This window comes from Podarcis gaigeae (assembly GCF_964106915.1).
Source record: "Podarcis gaigeae genome assembly, chromosome: 8".
NCBI lineage: Eukaryota > Metazoa > Chordata > Lepidosauria > Squamata > Lacertidae > Podarcis > Podarcis gaigeae.
The window spans coordinates 81692156-81710704 of record NC_139684.1 but is presented as its reverse complement, the minus strand read 5'-3'; the positions used below and the strand labels follow the sequence as shown (position 1 = coordinate 81710704).

The 18549-nt window shown below is 46.2% G+C and overlaps 1 protein-coding gene across 2 annotated transcripts in view; it reads right to left on the bottom strand.

Moving 5' to 3' along the window:
* The window catches only part of AXL (AXL receptor tyrosine kinase), a 77762-nt gene extending 71334 nt beyond the window's left edge, over positions 1 to 6428 (bottom strand). For both annotated transcript variants that reach the window (XM_083753725.1, XM_083753726.1), the window contains exon 1: positions 5523 to 6428. In XM_083753725.1, the coding sequence (XP_083609851.1) occupies positions 5523 to 5595 (73 nt within the window). In that variant the 5' untranslated portion in view covers positions 5596 to 6428. The remainder of the gene's footprint in view (positions 1 to 5522) is intronic.
* Between the last annotated feature and the right edge of the window lie 12121 nt (positions 6429 to 18549).

Sequence of the window (18549 nt, the reverse complement as noted above, 5' to 3'; positions counted from 1 at the left end):
AGCACCATAATTCAAAAGCATCAATTCTTCGGCGATCAGCCTTCTTTATGGTCCAGCTCTCACTTCCATACATCACTACTGGGAAAACCATAGCTTTAACTATACGAACCTTTGTTGGCAAGGTGATGTATTAAACATTAAAAGCTTCCCTAAACAGGGCTGCCTTCAGATGTCTTCTAAAAGTTTGGTAGTTATTTTTCTCTTTGACATCTGGTGGGAGGGCGTTCCACAGGGCGGGTGCCACTACCGAGAAGGCCCTCTGCCTGGTTCCCTGTAACTTGATTTCTCGCAGCGAGGGAACCGCCAGAAGGCCCTCAGCACTGGACCTCAGTGTCTGGGCAGAATGATGGGGGTGGAGACGCTCCTTCAGGTATACTGGGCCGAGGCCGGTTAGGGCTTTGAAGGTCAGTACCAACACTTTGAATTTGGTAGACTGCTACTCCTGCGGCCAATGGTCAGGGGTTTGTAATCCAGAACACCGAGAGGGCAAGAAGTTCAGGAAGGTTTGCCCCCAGTATTTCCGGGAACTTTTATAGTTTCAAATCCGTCCCCTCCACAAACCTGGGTAAGGAAGACCGGGGCCATATTCACCCTATACATATTCATCCCAGACAACTTGTAGCTCTGGGAGGGGAATAGCAGGTTCCTGAACAACTCTCAGCACCCTTCGCAAGCTACAGCTCCCAGAATTCTTTGGGGAAAACCAAGACTATCATCAAATGATTCAGAATCTGTGGCATCAGCCAAGCTGCTGAAGTACTGTGGTGAACCGTAGTGTACAGAGCTATGAGCTGCAGACACAGGGACATTTTCACCCTACCCTTTCTGCTTACATCGTCACCATCATCATTTTTTATTTGTATGCCTCCTTTCCACAGTTAAAAAGACAATGCTCAAGGCGACTTACAGCACATCAAGATTTACAAAATTACAAAAGTCATAAACAATAAATAAACCACATCAAAAAAATTCACAACCAAATGGGAAACAATTTCCACATAAATCAAAATCTAAAACTAATAATACAACATTAATATCAGAGTTTAAAATGACATAGGTAAAAAATAACAGCAACACACAGGGTGACCTGAGGCCAGGGCTTTTTTTCAGCCAGAGCTCACAGGAACTCAGTTCCTGCCTTATAAGAGAACAAGGGAGGTGTGTTCATTGTGAGTTCCAGCAACCTCTTTTTCTAGAACAATAGCACTGCCTGCTATATTGTTTGAAAGGACTTATATATGATGGGAGATTAACCTGCCGAGATTTCTATACCACCCACAGAGCGGTGCTTTCTGAGACAGCGGGAGAGGGAAACAGGCGAAATGTTGGCCGTTAATTGTACAGGTGGCTCCTTGGTCCAAAGTCGGGCAGGGTACGTTTCAGTTAATCACAACCCCTGTCACCTCTGGGTGAGGCCAGCCAACAGTTTCATCTCGCTATACCCTGTGGCTAAACACAATGAAAGCGACTTGGCTCCTCATTCTCCTGGAACCTGAGATGTTCTGCCAAACGCACCCATTTCCCAGCAAATATTTCAGGTGATCCAGTTTTGCACCCTCCTCCCAGAGGCACGAACTCAAAGGCACCAATTCGTTCCGCTTTGACCAACCTAAAGTACAAAACTAGAACAGTCAAATTCCTCCCGCTCTTTCTGCAAAGTCTCATGTGAAGAACATAAACTACGCTAGCAATTACCGTATTTTTTGCTCTATAAGACTCACTTTTTCCCTCCTAAAAAGTAAGGGGAAATGTGTGTGCGTCTTATGGAGCGAATGCAGGCTGCACCGCTATCCCAGAAGCCAGAACAGCAAGAGGGATTGCTGCTTTCACTGCACAGCGATCCCTCCTCCTGTTCTGGCTTCTGAGATTCAGAATATTTTTTTCTTGTTTTCCTCCTCCAAAAACTAGGTGCGTCTTGTGGTCTGGTGCGTCTTATAGAGCGAAAAATATGGTATTTATATAGCCTAAGAAGGTGTAGTTTCCCCAGATTTTATTCAGCAGGGAGTACAAAGACATGGGTGGCGACAGAGAAAGGCTGCGGGCAGCCCACCCTGTGTAGCAAATCGTTGTGTTGTTTTGCCCGACAAGAGATTCTAGGCGGTTTGTTTTATACAGCTGTTTTGCAGAGAAGTGGGGAGCAAGGACAGCAGTCTTGACCCCTCCAGATTGACACTTCCATTTCACCATTCGGAATCTAATACTCCTTTAACGGAGAAAACAGGACCACGCCCATTTGGTTCTGAGTAATAAGGCGAGTCATGAGCATTCTTTCTGGTACGAATCCCAATCTCAGACATAAATTGGAAAATATGCATCATCCAGCGAGGGGAAGGAAATCCCCTTTAAGACGTTGACAACCCTCTCTTAAAAAGGAACATGGGTTACAGGTGCAACCAACTGATAGAAACCACAAAGGCAATGTCAGAGCCAGAATGCAGGGAATCACAAATTGGGAGAGTGGTGCTGCGTTCAGGCCCTGCTTTTTGGGGTTCTCATTGGCCACTGCAAGAACAGATTGCTGGCTTAGACTGGGCCCCCTTGGACTGATCCAACTGTCTGTCTGCATTAAGAGATCTTGAGCATATTCTCTCAATATATTATCACGGATATTTATATATCACCACTGATTATTTACATGCCACCCATCTGATTGGGTTGCCCCAGCCACTTTGGGCAACTTCCACCAAAATACAGTGGTACCTCAGGTTACATACGCTTCAGGTTACAGACTACGCTAACCCAGAAATAGTACCTCGGGTTAAGAACTTTGCTTCAGGATGAGAACAGAAATTGTGCTCCGGCTGGCAGCAGCAGGAGGCCCCATTAGCTAAAGTGGTGCTTCAGGTTAAGAACAGTTTCAGGTTAAGAACGGACCTCTGGAACAAATTAAGTACTTAACCCGAGGTATCACTGTGCTAACATTAAAAAACCCCTCAGGCATTAAAAAACCTCCCTGTACAGGGCTGCCTTCACATGTCTTCTAAAAGCCATAAAGTTATTTATCTCCTTGACATCTGATGGAAGAGTGGGTGCCGCTACCAATAAGGCCCTCTGCTTGGTTCCCTGTAACTTAATTTCTCTAGGTGAGGGAACTACCAGAAGGCCCTCAGTGCTGGACCTCAGTGTCTGGGCTGGACAATGGGGGTGGAGACGTTCCTTCAGGTATACTGGGCCCTTGAGGCTGTTCATGGCTTCAAAAGCCAGCACCAGCACTTTGAATTGTGCTCAAAAATGTACTGGGAGCCAATGTAGCTCTTTTGTTGTTGTTGTTTAGTCATTTACTCGTGTCCGACTCTTCATGACCCCATGGACCAGAGCACGCCAGGCACTCCTGTCTTTTAGGACTGGTATTATGTGGTCCCGGCTGCCCTTCCCAGTCACCAGTCTATCTGCCACATTCCGGATTAGCTGTAATTTCCAAGTCACTTTCAATACAGCCTCTCCGAATATCTAAGCAGTTCCCCTACTCATGATTTCTCTTTAAATCCTTCATCAGAATGTTACCTTTCCCATGAAGTCTTTAGATTAAGCATTCCATTCTCATTCCCAATGGAAATTCATTCTAGGTATAGGGACCTGTGTTTGCTCATTTCATTTCTTATTGCCCATTCCTCCCCCCCCCCACCAAACCTGGTCAAAATGTAACTTGAGGACCCATTGGGGCAGAGACCTATTAATTTTGCTTATGGGCTCTGCAAATGCTACCAACATCAATATAACAAGAAGTCTTTGAAACACCTTAAAGCCTGACAAATTTAGGATGGCACAAGTTCCGATAAACCACAGTCCACTTCACGAGACTCACGGAGCATTATTCTGAGTTGCAACCGATAAAGTAGACTATAGCCCGCGAAAGCTTATGCCATCATAAATTTGTGGCTGCCACGGGGCTCTCTGTTGTTTTTGCCGCAAGAGAGAGTAAGACAACTACCGCTCTGGAATATGAAAATCAGTGGAATAACAGCAAGCGATTTGTGGGGTCGGGGCTGGAACTTAGTGCTGACCCTTATACCACGGATCCATCCACACGGTCAGAGAGGCCTTCTCGAGGGACCCACCTGACAGCATCAAAGTTCTACCCCAGCTCTAGTTACAATAGCTGTTTTTGCTTGCGTTACTCTTCCCAGAGTCCAAAAAGAATCAGGTTTCCCTCTCTAAACTCAAGAGGCGACTCCAGGGAGGCCGAGATGGAGAAGCAGTGACTGATGCGGCCCAGCTGGGGACACCTGGAGAAGGGAGACATTCCTGGAGGCTGAGGCCCTTCAGAAAGTTTGGCGCAGGATGGATGACTGAATCACCAGCCCACACAGTCACCAGACTCGGGGATGAAAGGGAGGCCGCCTGTTTTGAAGAAATCCCATTGTGCCTCTGTCTCTCTCTGTTTTGAGGGGCAGCCGGGTGTTGCGGAGACAGCGGGCTCAAATCCTGTTCTCAGTTGGCCACAAACGCCCACAACGGTGGCCCTGAGCCCAATTTACCTCACAGGGCTGTTGTGAGGAAAATCGGGGGGGGGGGCTTCTCATTGATACAAACCGGCTTAATAGTAAATATTTATCATCTCGTATTTCCTCCCATGATTTCAGGTGGTCGCACTGCGTGGATATCGCGTTTGATGCTCACAACCACCCTAGGAATCGTAAAACTGTAGCGTTGGAAGGGACCCTTTGGGTCATCTAGTCCAGTGTTTCCCAACCTTGTGCCTCCAGCTGTTTTTGAACTACAACTCCCATCATCCCTGACTAGCAAGACCAGTGGCAAGGGATGATGGGAATTGTAGTCCAAAAACAGCTGGAGGCACAAGGTTGGGAAACACTGATCTAGTCCAACCCGCTGCAATGCAGGAATCTCAACTGAAGCATCCATGACAGATGGCCATCCAACCTCTGCTTAAGGACCTCTGAGGAAGGAGAGTCCAGGTCAAGTTGAAAAGGTGGTCACTTGGCATCCTGTCTATAGAGCAGCCTTTCTCAACCTGTGGGTCCCCAGATGTTGTTGAACTACAACTCCCATCACCCCTAGCTAGCAAGGCCAGAGCTCAGGGATGATGGGAGTTGTAGTCCAACAACATCTGGGGACCCACAGGTTGAGAACCGCTGCTATAGAGGGATTCAGCCTTATTTCACCCTGACAACAACCCTGCGGTGTAAGTCGAGGCTGATTTATGGCCACTTGGCTCTCAGTCAGCATCGCTGCCCAGTGGGCAATCGGACCAGTCTCTCCCTGGTCCACACCCAATAACTTACCCATCACATCACTCTTGGTACCCTAGATCTCTCGCCCGCCCCTGACCAGATGCCCATGCAGTGGCGTAGCGTGGGGGGTGCAGGGGGGGCCGGCCGCACCGGCCGCACCATCTGGGGGTTAGGGTTAGGGGGCGCAAATCCACGGGTTAGGGGGCGCAAATCCACGGGTTAGGGGGCGCAAATTACTTGCCTTTCCCCGGGTGCTGACAACCCACGCTACGCCACTGTGCCCATGTTGTGTAGCTAGTTTCACCCCGAAACACACAAACATTCACTTACCTTCCTGCGCGTTGCCGATACTCATCCACAAAGCCAGCAGGCAGGAGAGGAAAGATCGGCCAAGTTGACCCATTTTCCAAAACTGAAGTCCCCCAAACAGATCCCAGCTCCCCAAACACTCTAGGGGCTCATTGGCAGAGGAGCCCAGGAAGAGGCAGGGGCCGTTTCTCTCTCAAATATCTCCCACGTTCACTGAGAAGTTTCAAAAGAGACGAAGGAGAAGGTTGTCGCTGGAGCCGAATCCCAAAAACAAGTGACGAAATCTTCGGTGAAGTCAGTACCCAGGAGAACGACTGGATCCAAACTTTTCAATTAAAAAAAAAACTCCTTGTGGAAATTCAGAATAATTTCCCAGCTTGAAACATTTGTCCGTATCACAGAAATAAGAGAGTGCCAACAAAATGTTCTTTTCTTCGAATTTCCAAGCTTAAGTTTGGCTTCACTTGCCACTCCGAGCGCTGATTTCCTACTCTCTTGCGTCTCAGCAGCTTTTCAAAACTTGCACCTGATTTCTGCCCCCCCTTTCCATGCTTTGCCAAGCTCTTTCTGCTCTGGCTTCTAAGCAAAACTGATGATGCCTACATCTATAGCAAGGGCTATCATAACAAAACTTGCCCGGTTAACTTCTCCAAAGTGCTTCCCGCTTTCCAAAAAAGCTGACTTCTCCAAAAGAAAAATATATAACAGAGAAAAGCTAAGGCAGTGGAAGAAGGGGGGGGAAGTCCCTTCCCCTTTTTTTCTCTCTTTTGCTCTGTTCCTGACTCACCCACTCCTACATACACTGCTGAAAAATTGTTTGGGAGAAGAAGAGAGGCTGGAGAGATTAGCAAGTTGAAAGGGAAGGAGGGGGCAAGAGGGAAATAGGGAAGGGTGTGTGAACATTCCTTCCAGCCCAAGCAGGGTTAATGGGAGGAGAGGAACAGGAGAGAGAGAGAGAGAGAGAGAGAGAGAGAGACTTTTCTTAAAGTTACAAGCACCCACATTCCAAAAAAATAAAAATAAATAAAGAGGAAGCGAGAAAATATGGGTGCAGTCTGCACAGAAATTGGCAAGGTGGAACTGGACAGTGCTGACCCTAGACAAAGCCATCCCAAGGCTTGACTGCAGAGTAAGTTTTCCAAACTTGTGAGAACTCATCCCAGAAGCATAGCTGTTATTCCTAATGGTTAAGGGGGGGGGGGGAGGAAGAGTCCTGGGGCACCTTAAAGGCTGATGTGCTGTACTCTTGGACAGCTAAGGTATGCATGGGTCTCAATGAAAACTATACATATGTATAATTTTTATAAAATTTGCTAAATTACATTTCAAAACATTCATTTCAACAAACTTAAATCAATGACTTCCCTTCTCCTCTTTCCGTGCTTCATTTTACATACTGTAAGGTAAAGGGTAAAGGGACCCCTGACCATTAGGTCCAGTCGTGGCCGACTCTGGGGTTGTGGCGCTCATCTTGCTTTACTAGCTGAGGGAGCCGGCGTACAGCTTCTGGGTCATGTGGAGAGCATGACTAAGCCGCTTCTGGGGAATCAGAGCAGCGCACGGAAATGCCGTTTACCTTCCCGCCAGAGCAGTACCTATTTATCTACTTGCACTTCGACGTGCTTTCGAACTGCTAGGTTGGCAGGAGCAGGGACCCAGCAACGGGAGCTCACCCCGTCGCAGGAATTCGAACCACGACCTTCTGATCAGCCAGTCCTAGGCTCTATGCTTTAACCCACAGCGCCACACGCGTACACCCCTGCATATTTTACAACCATTCAGTAATCCATTGCTACATCCATCAAAACTTATTTATACTTTTGAATTTATCATAATGCTACCAGCGTTTTTAAATAAACACAACCCCCCCATATATTCAGTAAAAAATTTCCAGTCTTCTTTAAACATACATTCTTCTTGTTCTCTTATTCTATATCTTAAATCTGCAAGCTGTGTGTATTCCATCTGTTTAAGTTGCCATTCTTCTTTGCTTGGGACGTCACTCGTTTTCCATTTTTGGGCTAACAAAACGCGGGCCACAGTAGCAGCATACATAAATAGTCTTTTTTGACACCTGGGAATTTCCCTCTGAATTATTCCCAACTCTGGTTGTTTGTTTGTTTGTTTTTTAAAGGTACTTTAAAACATTCCCCCCCCCCCATATCATTTCCCAATATTTTTTTACCCTTTTTCCTGGGGCACCTTAAAGGCAGGTGTGCTGTGCTTTTGGACAGCTAAGTTATGCAGGGGCCTCAATGAAAACTAAAGACCTTACTCCAACACCTGCGGCACTTTCCACAGAGTGGATAGAATCATAGAATTGTGGCGTTGGAAGGGGACCCCAAGGGTCATCTAGTCCAACCCCCTACAACGCAGCTGTCCCATTCGGAGATTGCGAAGAATGAGGATCTTGCTTTCTCACATAAACCACAAATGCAACAAGTCAGGCAGATGTTTACAGTTCAGATCGATTCACACCTGATAACTATAGAAGTCTGGAGCATGTGGACAGGATGTGGTTATAACAGCAAGACAGACACCTGCAGTCTAGGTCGACCCACTGCTCATAACTGGGGGTGTTTAGAACGTGTGGTCAAGATGTCGTATTTTTGCTTGGCTTAGCAAGTAACAGCATAGGAACCTTGACCCAATAAGGGGAATGTTAGTAGGGTAATTAGGCAGTCGTGATAGGCTGTAAACCTTGTAGTACCCAGCCAATGGGGAGGCAAGGGAGGGAACCTGTGCTTCAGGATAAAAAGGTAAAGGGATCCCTGACCATTAGGTCCTGTTGTGGATGACTCTGGGGTTGCAGCACTCATCTCGCTTTATTGGCCGAAGGAGCCGGCGTACAGCTTCCGGGTCATGTGGCCAGCATGACTAAGTCGCTCCTGGCAAACCAGAACAGTGCACGGAAACGCCGTTTACCTTCCCGCCGGAGCGGTACCTATTTATCTGCTTGCACTTTGACGTGCTTTGAAACTGCTAGGTTGGCAGGAGCAGGGACCGAGCAACGGGAGCTCACCCTGTCGCGGGGATTTGAACCGCCGACCTTCTGATCGGCAAGTCTTAGGCTCTGTGGTTTGACCCACAGCGCCACCCACATCCCTTGTGCTTCAGGATGCTGTGGTCTAAACCACAGAGCCTAGGTTGTATTTTAAGGAGCGAGATTAAGGGTCTTAGGACCCACTTCTTACAGGGATTGAACCTGCAACCTTGGCATGATCAGCACCACACCCTAAGCAACATAACTATCCTGGCCAAGACTATCTACCCTCAGAGGGATGCATCTGCTGTGTCTCTGTAGGAGTTCTTGCTCTGCGTACGTCTTCCCTGATTTGAGAACACTTTATCCCAGAGATGAGGAACCCAGGCATTGTTGGGTACCAAGTCCCAATTGCCCCAGCTAATATGGCCAACAGTTGGGGATGATGGGAGTTGTAGTCCAACCACATCTGGAGAGCCAGAGGTTCACTGTCCCTACCTTATCGCTCTGCCTTATGCACGGTCAGTGGAGCATGAGACTCAATCTCAGGTTGCGATTCTACAGCTTCAAAACCTCTTGCTCGTCCTCCAACCAGGAGACGGACACTGCCCAGCAGAAGGCCAAGCCAACTGGATGTGGGTCGTGAAAGAGAAGCAGCCGGCAGCCTCCCTTGCGGTGGGGACATGAGGCTCGCAGGAGACTGATTTCTCAGGGAACCTTCACAGCTGTCTCATGCCACACTCACCGTTCACATGTGTCACACAGATTGCAAATTCCTGTAACCAGGTTGTCAGTTTTCAACCGGGTGGGTCCTGGAAGCTGGAGTCACAGAGAGCTGCAGATTTATGTACAGTATAAGCTAAACAAGCTATAGCTTAGGGCCCCGCTCTCTTGGGGGCCCCCCAAAAAATTAAAGGGGGAAAAAACTGGATGTACATTTCCATAATATAAGATAAAAAACCAATAAAATTAAACCTACATACAGCAACAGTGTTGTGTAGGCTCCTATGATGTAAGTCGTGGGCCCCACCTGCTAGCCTGCTCCCTAAAATATCATTGGTTAGATACCTATTAGGTCCATAAATTACCATATAGCATATATTCAACACAAAAAACAGTGACAATTTGTTGCTGACAAAGGACAGCCGGACATATAAAGGGCCCCATTGCCTTTAATAGCTGAGGGCCTCATCAAATCTAAATCTGGCCTTGTTCTGGTGTCATCCATTCGTCTGAGGTGAGAGTCTGATGCAGTAGTTAATATCAATATTAATTTCCAGAGTAGCAGCCATATTAGTGACTTGCAATAATTTTGTAGTACAGTAGATACTTGGTGGCATCAAGTTGTGTATGTTTAAAAAAAACAACAAAACCCAAACACCACAGTCTCCATTGACCTTCTTTCCAAGGTGACTGAACCCATGTAAACGCCTCGCATCCCTTGATTCTCTCACCCCTCTGAGCTTGGGGTGGTGTGAAACATTTTTTTTTTTTTAGTCACTCTCACCTTCCTGGAGATTCAAACCCCCCCCCCAATAAGTCACCTGGAAGGGGCCAGGAAAACCTGGAGACTTCAGGTCAGACCTGCAGGTCCCCCCAAAACTTTCTCTAGCTGCTGTGCAAGCAACACCCCCCAAGTGTATTTGGCTAATAAACTAAAGATGCGAAGATAAGCTGAGTATATTTCAGCCCCATTGTTTGTTTCTTTGGGGGATGTGGGGGGCAGTCACACTGCGAGATTGCAGAGTTAACCATTACCCACAACTCTGGGGAGCTGGGCTAGTGGGAGATCTGATAAGCCGCTGTGTTCAGACCTCCAGGGTAAGGAGAAAGAGTCACGACTATTATTATGCAAAATGTAAAGATTGCCCATTCCAAAAGCCATATTAGGGCAATATTTCTGCAGCGCTCCAAAACTCTCTGTCAGGCTTGAATTGGGGGGAGGGGGGTGGGGAGGAATTCTCTGGCCAAATCCCCACGTCCCCTTGCAAAATTTATACGCCCTCCCTAGCAAAGAGAGCTGTGCCTTTGACCTGCAGTCTGATGGACCGATATCAGACAGGTCAATATTTTCCCTGGGGCGGTGATGAAACTGGAGAAACTTCACCTGCCTCATAGCTGCCTGACAGGCTGTTCTTAAAGGCACAGATGCAAGGCTAGTAAAATACTCTCGGGTTTTTCAGAGAAGACGACACACCTAGAAGTGCAGTCACTATTTCCATGCAAGGAGAAGCATCGCCGGATGAATTTCTGCTGTTGGCCTGGGTTTGGGGGAAAGCGGCAACCTTATCCACATTCCCAGGGAAAGGCTCCACAATCTGCAGAAAGATGCAGCTAGTTAATTTTTACTTGCTCTGGGCATGTCAGGCTGACTGCTGTGTCTTCTCAAGCTGTTTCCAAAGACGTCATGCGCCCGATTGTTTAATTTCTGTGCGAAGGTTGAGTCCTTCACGTAGCCACGCAAGTAAGAATTCCACAAAAGTTATTAGACTTTTCCAGCCGTCCCCCAAAAACAATGCTAGCCCAGCCCCAGGACATTTCAATGGCTGAGGTGAAAGACCAGATCAGAACACACACACACACAACCTCAATATGGTGCAGTGGTTAGAGGGCTGGACTCAAAATTGGGAGACCAGGGTTCAAAAACACACCCTCACACACCTGGCAATTGCTCAGTTGCATCTGGGTCTGCCCAACTCTTGCATGCAGCTGTTATAAGAATTTTAAGGTCATATATATATAAAAAAAGATAAATGTTCATAACTGCATATGTAAACCACATGTTTGAAAAAGTCCTGAAACCATTTTGTCCCTCCCAAATTGACCTCAAATATTTCTCTGCAAGGTCGAAGGAAAATGCAAAAGCCTCCCCATTGTCTTTTCGTTCATAAATCCTGTCTTAAGGGTATGTCTGTGTATGAATAGGTTGAGCCTGTGACCTGGCTCAGGAACTAAGTATTTATCATTACAAAAGACTGGCCAGGCTCCCCAGGTAATCCAATCAAGTGACCATTAACAGGTAATCTGCCAGATAGGAGATAAACAGCACACTCAGATTTCTGCTGTAAACCGCCTTTTCTATGATGTAGGTATGATGTTTCTGGGGGTGGTCTTGGACTCCAAGGCGGGCAATGGGAACAAAAGCAAGGTTAAGGTTCTAAGCTGTTTAATAAAAATAAAATAAACGAAACACAACAATAATCATTTACAGCCATGCTGAAATTGAAATCACTAAATCCAGCCAATATTCCAATATGCTCATTTGGGGACCTGGCTTCTAAATTGCACAGCAAAGGCATTCCATAAGTCTAATCTCAGCTGAAAAGGAGCCAGAGATAAAAGTGAGTCGCAGTTTATTCTCATTACTTGTTTTGGAAGTCAAAGTTCAAGGCCTGAAACATGTGAAGGTCCTACATAATCCCCCCTCCACTCTCTGTAATGGACTTTCTCCTCAATGCAGACAAACAATTACTAGCCCATTTCACAGCAGAGTCCTCTGCCCGGTTTTGAATCCTGCAAGCTTTCTTTACAGAAAGTACTGCTGCTTGGCAGCTGACCTCTGGCAAAGCTTATCTTGCCAAGGTTATTTCAGGAGCAGATAATGATGCAACAATTCGCTTAAGAACAAAAAACATGCTGGTGCTTCAGATTACATTGACCAGGACAGCACAAAACTAGATTAATAAATAAAATTCCGCTGGTCAGCCATGATCAGGCTGCACTAGGACCACTGCCAATGCAGTTTAAATTCTTCTTGCAGGAAAAGACCTTCTGCTCAGAGTTATTGTGGAAGGCAGGCTTTTCTTATCGGAATTAGTGGGGTAGTATTTGGACAGGCAATTTAACTTTCCCAGCAATAACAATTGCCACTGTTGCATCTGATTTCCTTCACCTTGCCTTTTCCACAATCCTTCCCTTTATTCCCATTAGATAACAGCCATTCAAAGGTCGTGGCCCACCCCATACTTATCATTCCAGGCATCCCATAATGATGGTTGCGATCTGATCAATAACATCAGCATACCCTCCAACGCTTCCCTGATTAAAACAGGGACATCCCATTCCATAAAGAAGAATAAGAATGATAATTTTACTCCTTATACCCCACACATCTTACTGTGTTGCCCCAGGCACTGGGAAGCTTCCAACATATATAATATGAAAATAAAACATTTAACATTAAAAAAAACCTTCCCTGTACAGGATTGCTTTCAGACGGCTAGGATATACGCTCCAAGATTTCTCCAATGAAAATAGGGACGTGCTTCTTGGGAGAAAAGCAATGACAAACCTAGACAGCATCTTAAAAAGTAGAGACATCACCTTGCCAACAAAGGTCCGTATAGTAAAAGCTATGGTTTTCCCAGTAGTGATGTATGGAAGTGAGAGCTGGACCATAAAGAAGGCTGATCGCCAAAGAACTGATGCTTTTGAATTATGGTGCTGGAGGAGACTCTTGAGAGTCCCATGGACTGCAAGAAGATCAAACCTCTCCATTCTGAAGGAAATCAGCCCTGAGTGCTCACTGGAAGGACAGTTCCTGAAGCTGAGACTCCAATATACTTTGGCAACCTCATGAGAAGAGAAGACTCCCTGGAAAAGACCCTGATGTTGGGAAAGATGCAGGGCACAAGGAGAAGGGGATGACAGAGGACGAGGTGGTTGGACAGTGTTCTCAAAGCTACCAGCATGGGTTTGACCAAACTGCGGGAGGCAGTGGAAGACAGGAGGGCCTGGCGTGCTCTGGTCCATGGGGTCACGAAGAGTCGGACACGACTAAACAACGACGAAGGAAAAGCGGGGCATTCTGGGATCAAATCAGAAACCGGGACGGCTTCTCTAAATCAGGGACGTCCCTGGAAAATAGGGATCTCCTGCTGCTGTAACTGTTTGATTTTAGGTGTTGCTGCTGGATTTCCAATTCATTGGTTTTTCATAAATTTAATTTGGTGTGCTGGGTGGTGGCGGCGGCAGAAGTTGCAAGAGAGGCCTAATTCTGTTTAAGTCGGAAAAAGACAAGCATCTTCGCTCCCTCCTCTCAGCAAAAAATCAGTCTGATGTTCTACATTCATGAGTCATCCTTTGGGACCTTTTTGGTTTCCCCTCCTATCACCACCCAGCCTTGCAGAGGGGGCTGTGGATAGTAAATTGCTAGGAATTGCTAGGAATCTCTTCAGGGGGATACTCCTAAGTGCACATTTGTTAAATGCTTGCAAAACTATTTATTGAAATTACAGCCTACTGTTTTTCTCAGGTAGCGTACGTGATTCTTCTCTCTTCTCATTTAATCCCCACACAGCAACTCTGCAAAGTAAGTTAGGCTGTGTTTTAAGAATTTTAAGGTCATTTATGTATATGATAAATGTTCATAACTGCATATATAAACTACATGTCTGAAACCCCACAGAAAAAGTCCTGAAACCATTTTGTCCCTCCCAAATTGACCTCAAATATTTCTCTGCAAGGTTGAAGGAAAATGGAAAAGCCTCCCCATTGTCGTTCACAAATCCTGTCTTAAGGGTATATCTGTGTATGAATAGGGTGAGCCTGTGAGCTGGCTCAGGAACTAAGTATTTATCATTACAAAAAAAACCGACCAGGCTCCCAGTCAAGTGACCATTAACAGGTAACCTGCCAGACAGGAGATAACAACGCACTCAGATTTCTGTTGTAAACCGCCTTTTCTATGATGTAGGTATGATGTTTCTGGGGGTGGTCTTGGACTCCAAGGCAGGCAATTTAAAATGTCTATATAAGGACAGGCACACCTTTGTTCTGGGTCCTTCTCCATCCTCCTGCGTGTGAGGGGAGCACCCTGTTGCAACAGTTCAATAAATATCAAGTTTACTAGCTGCTTTGCTTCTCAATATTCTCTGGTTGGCCTCTGTTATTTTCTCCTACCGATACGGAACCCACTTAAGGACTCTATATGGGCTCTTGGATACCCCATAAGGAAAGAAGCGCAGATTTTGTTTACAACAGCAGGCAGTGAGGGGCCCGAGGAAGGAAAAATTAGATATAAAATCCAAAGAATAGCACTAATAAGGACGAGTGAAAATGGTAAATAAGTCCTTTCTCATCCTTCCTGGTGACAACCCTATGATCCCACCCCCGCTAGAATCACATGGAGTACGCCTGTTTTCAGAGAAACGTAGAATTGTAGAGTTGGGATCCAAGGGTCATCTAGTCCAACCCCGCACAATGCAATGTTTTAGGGAGTCTCACCTCTATCCTCCTTTCCCCAGCCAGGTGGTTGGGTACCACTGAGAGGTTGCATCCCCTGCCTCCCAGGAAGAGCTTAATGGCGATGAGGAGACCAACCTGGCCCCATCCATCAGCCAGTGTAGATGCAGCTGCTACAGTGCTTTTCTTCCCTCCATGTTCCATTTTCCTTTTGTATCACAACTCTTTTTGTATTTATGAAAAATATAGAAGCTTTTCTACTAGGGATAACGGACACAGGTATAGCTAGAGAAGATCAGAAAATATTCCTCTATGCCACAGGAGCGGCAAGGATCCTAACTGCTAAAAACTGGGAAAAATAAATTGTGCCAACAAAAAAGGAATGGCAAGACAAACTGTTAGAGTATATTGAACTGGTTAGATTAACAGAAGCAGTTAGAGATCACACTAGACAAGAGTTTCAAAAAGAATGGGGAAAATGCAGAGAATACTTCACAAAACAGTGCCCTAAAACCTGGACTTGTTTCGATTAATGTCTGCAGGAGACTTTGTGGATATTTAAGTTATAATTAGAAAAATCTTAATAATTATTCATAAAGGAAACAGCTTATAAGAAGTACTGTTAAATAAGGAGGCCAGATACTGGATAATGGAAATCTTTTATTTGGTTGTTTGTATTATTGCATGTTATGTTTATTGTATTTCTGTACTGGGGGTGGGGGGGTTATGTTATGTTGGAAATAAGATTTCCAATAAAAAACAACAACAACTGTTTGTTGTATTGTGAGCCTGCAGGTGAGGGATGGGTTTATCTATTCATATATGCACAGCGCTTCAAAAAATTTAGGTATAAGTATCTAAGAGTGTCCTGCGGCCTTCTTTCCTTTTAAACTTGGAAAAAAATGTTTTAAGTGTCTCCCTGGCTGGCCCCACAATGGAAGAGCAACCTTTGCCCGCCTTAGGGAAACAGCAAACGCCTTGTCCCGAGGGAGTAAGAAAGGAGTTGATAGCGTGACCCTGGAAGAAGACTTGTTCCCTGCCAGGGACAGAACGTTTTCCTTGAGGCAGCAAAGATAACCAAATACCCTCCCTTGCAGATGGAGAAATCAAGGACAGCAGCAAGAGGCATTTTTGAACATTTACAAGGTTTTGATACTTAAGTGGACTTTAGGGAAATGGTCTCCTGGCTCTGGAAGAAAAAACGATTTGGGAATTGGGTTAACAATCCCAGAAGGGATTGTGCTATTGTCACAACCGTTGCCTGACTAAATAAATCTCAGTCCACCGTGTGGGTTTTCGTTGATCAACGGATTAAATGTATATGTGAAAAAAACCCACTAGCCCTGAGGAATAAAAGAGATCACTTGCTTTGATTGCAGATCAAAGAGTGTATCTTCTAACCCTTTCACTCTTGCACAGAAAAGATTATCTTCTAATCCTTTCACTCTCGCACAGAAAGAGATGCCTGTTTCAAGTAAAACCACAGTGCATCCGACTTCACAGAGACCAGTCCTCTGTTTGAAGGGCTGTTGGTCCAAGCATAGCTGTCAACTTACAAATTTGAAAATAAGGAACCAGCAGCCTCAAAAATAAGGGATTTTCCAAGCACAGGTATGTTCAACTTCTGAGCCCCTCCGAGCCAAAGGCAGAAAGCCCAGCCAGCAGCCAAACGAAGCCTCAAGCGGTGGTTCCCACAGCGCAGCAACCCGGCAAAGGGGATGCAGCAAGGAAAACCACCGTCACCTCTCTGCTGGGAAGCACTGAGCAAAAGTGAGTCCCCAGGCAACGCGGCCGATTTGATTAGCACAAAGCATGCAAGCTCTGCCCCCCAGTTATTCTTAGACTCCTTATTGGGTGAGCAACACAGCCAAGCAGCACAGTTGGATTCTCCCTCCTCCCTGGCCGGCAGGGAGGGAGGGAGGGAGAGGAGCTAAGGGACATCATCAATAAGGGACAGCAGCGGGACACGGCGCTGGGATAAGGGGCTTTCCCGACAAATAAGGGACGGTTGACAGCTATGGGTCCAAGTCTGGCTTAAAAATAAGGAACCCTAAGACCACTCAGTACGTTTCATGGCTGAGGAGGGATTTGAACCCTGCTCTTCCAGATCCTGGTCCGACACTCTAACCACTGGCTGTCTGTGTGACTAGGCTGGATGGACAACCATCAGGCATGGCTGTGCAGGGATGCTAGCTCATGGGGTTGGGAGCAGCCAGTATTCTTAGTAGGAAGGTTTTTTTTTTCCTTTTGGAGATGGGACACCACCTCAGCATCTGCCACCAGAAGCAGCCGCCTCACATTGCTTAACAGTAGGGCCGGTCCTGCAAGGATGGAATAGAGCAGAGTGCTCCTCCTCAGCCCTCTCTCTCAGGAACACACACTGATAATGCAAGGATAATGCAAAGGGTTCCAGTGGGCTCTGTAAAAAAACAACAACACTTGCGCTCCATTCTTTCTTATGCTTCCCTCTTCTCAATTGTAGATTTTGATTTGCGTGGTTCCTGGAGCACCTCCTGGCGGCAATGTGTCAGTACTGCAGTTGCATCTGAGAATGCTTCATAATTTAATGTTTCAGGCGTCTCTCTTCCTCCCCAGTCTCTGTAACTGGGCAGAGGAGAGAAGCTAGCTTTTTACTTTTTTAAAGCAAAAGCAGCGGTCCTCAAGATCCTAATGAGTATCTTGGCTGCAGAGTTATGTGTATAGATAAATAAAATAAAATATTCCTTCCAGTAGCACCTTAGAGACCGACTAAGGTGCTACTGGAAGGAATTATTTTATTTTATTTTATTATTTTCTTTCGACTACGGCAGACCAGCATGGCTACCTACCTGTAACTATGTTTGAATCCGTGACAACCAAATTATTTTACACTTTTCGATACTTAATGCACTTAAAGTATGAACACTCAAAAAGCAGGGTGGGTGGGGGAGCTTAAGTAATGTAATTCTAAATATTTAGGCTCGGAAGTCCAGAACTTGCTCTGTGACGCTGCCTGTTAAGACAAATCTGGCATTAAATGTGGAAGCAGCAGCTTGCCTCAAGGAGAGGGGGTTTAAATATCTAAATTTGTGAATGAAATGGGTTTTATGCCTGCCAGGAAACCACATCCTCTGTCCCGGAAACATTTCTTCTCAGGTCAGTGCAGAAAACAGCCATGATTTTGACTCCCAGGTGGAAGGAAAGTCACTCTGCATAATCTCAGAGACACCCTTATTGTCGCTGCTCCTGTTCTAGGCACTGTCATGTAAATCACAGCTAGGGGTTGAGCCCTGTTTCAAATTACAGCGCAGGGCTAGACTGTGCCCTGTCTAATGGACGAGTCATCCTCTACAAACAAATTTCCGCCACGATCCCTCATGAAAGGGGACGGTTTCTGGCAAAGAATTTCTGGGCATGGCGGCATGGAGCAAAGTGTTGTCTGTTTCTCCTTTTGGTGGGTCATGACTAAACCCATTCCCTCCCCTCAGACATTGTAAACAGATTAACAGAGTCTTCCTCACTTCCATCATTGCAACCCTCAAAGGCTGGAAACTGGGCTCAAAAAATGCATTCTGGCCCCTCTTCCTTTCTCTCTCACATGCAGGGCACTGTTACCTTGTGAGAAAAGGCAATGCCCTCTAATTTAGTTACCTGTACCCAGGTTAGAAAGGGACGCGGGTGGCGCTGTGGGTTAAACCACAGAGCCTAGGACTTGCCGATCAGAAGGTCGGCGGTTTGAATCCCTGCGACGGGGTGAGCTCCCGTTGCTCGGTCCCTGCTCCTGCCAACCTAGCAGTTTGAAAGCACGTCAAAGTGCAAGTAGATAAATAGGTACCGCTCTGGAGGGAAGGTAAACGGTGTTTCCGTGCGCTGCTCTGGTTCGCCAGAAGCGGCTTAGTCCTG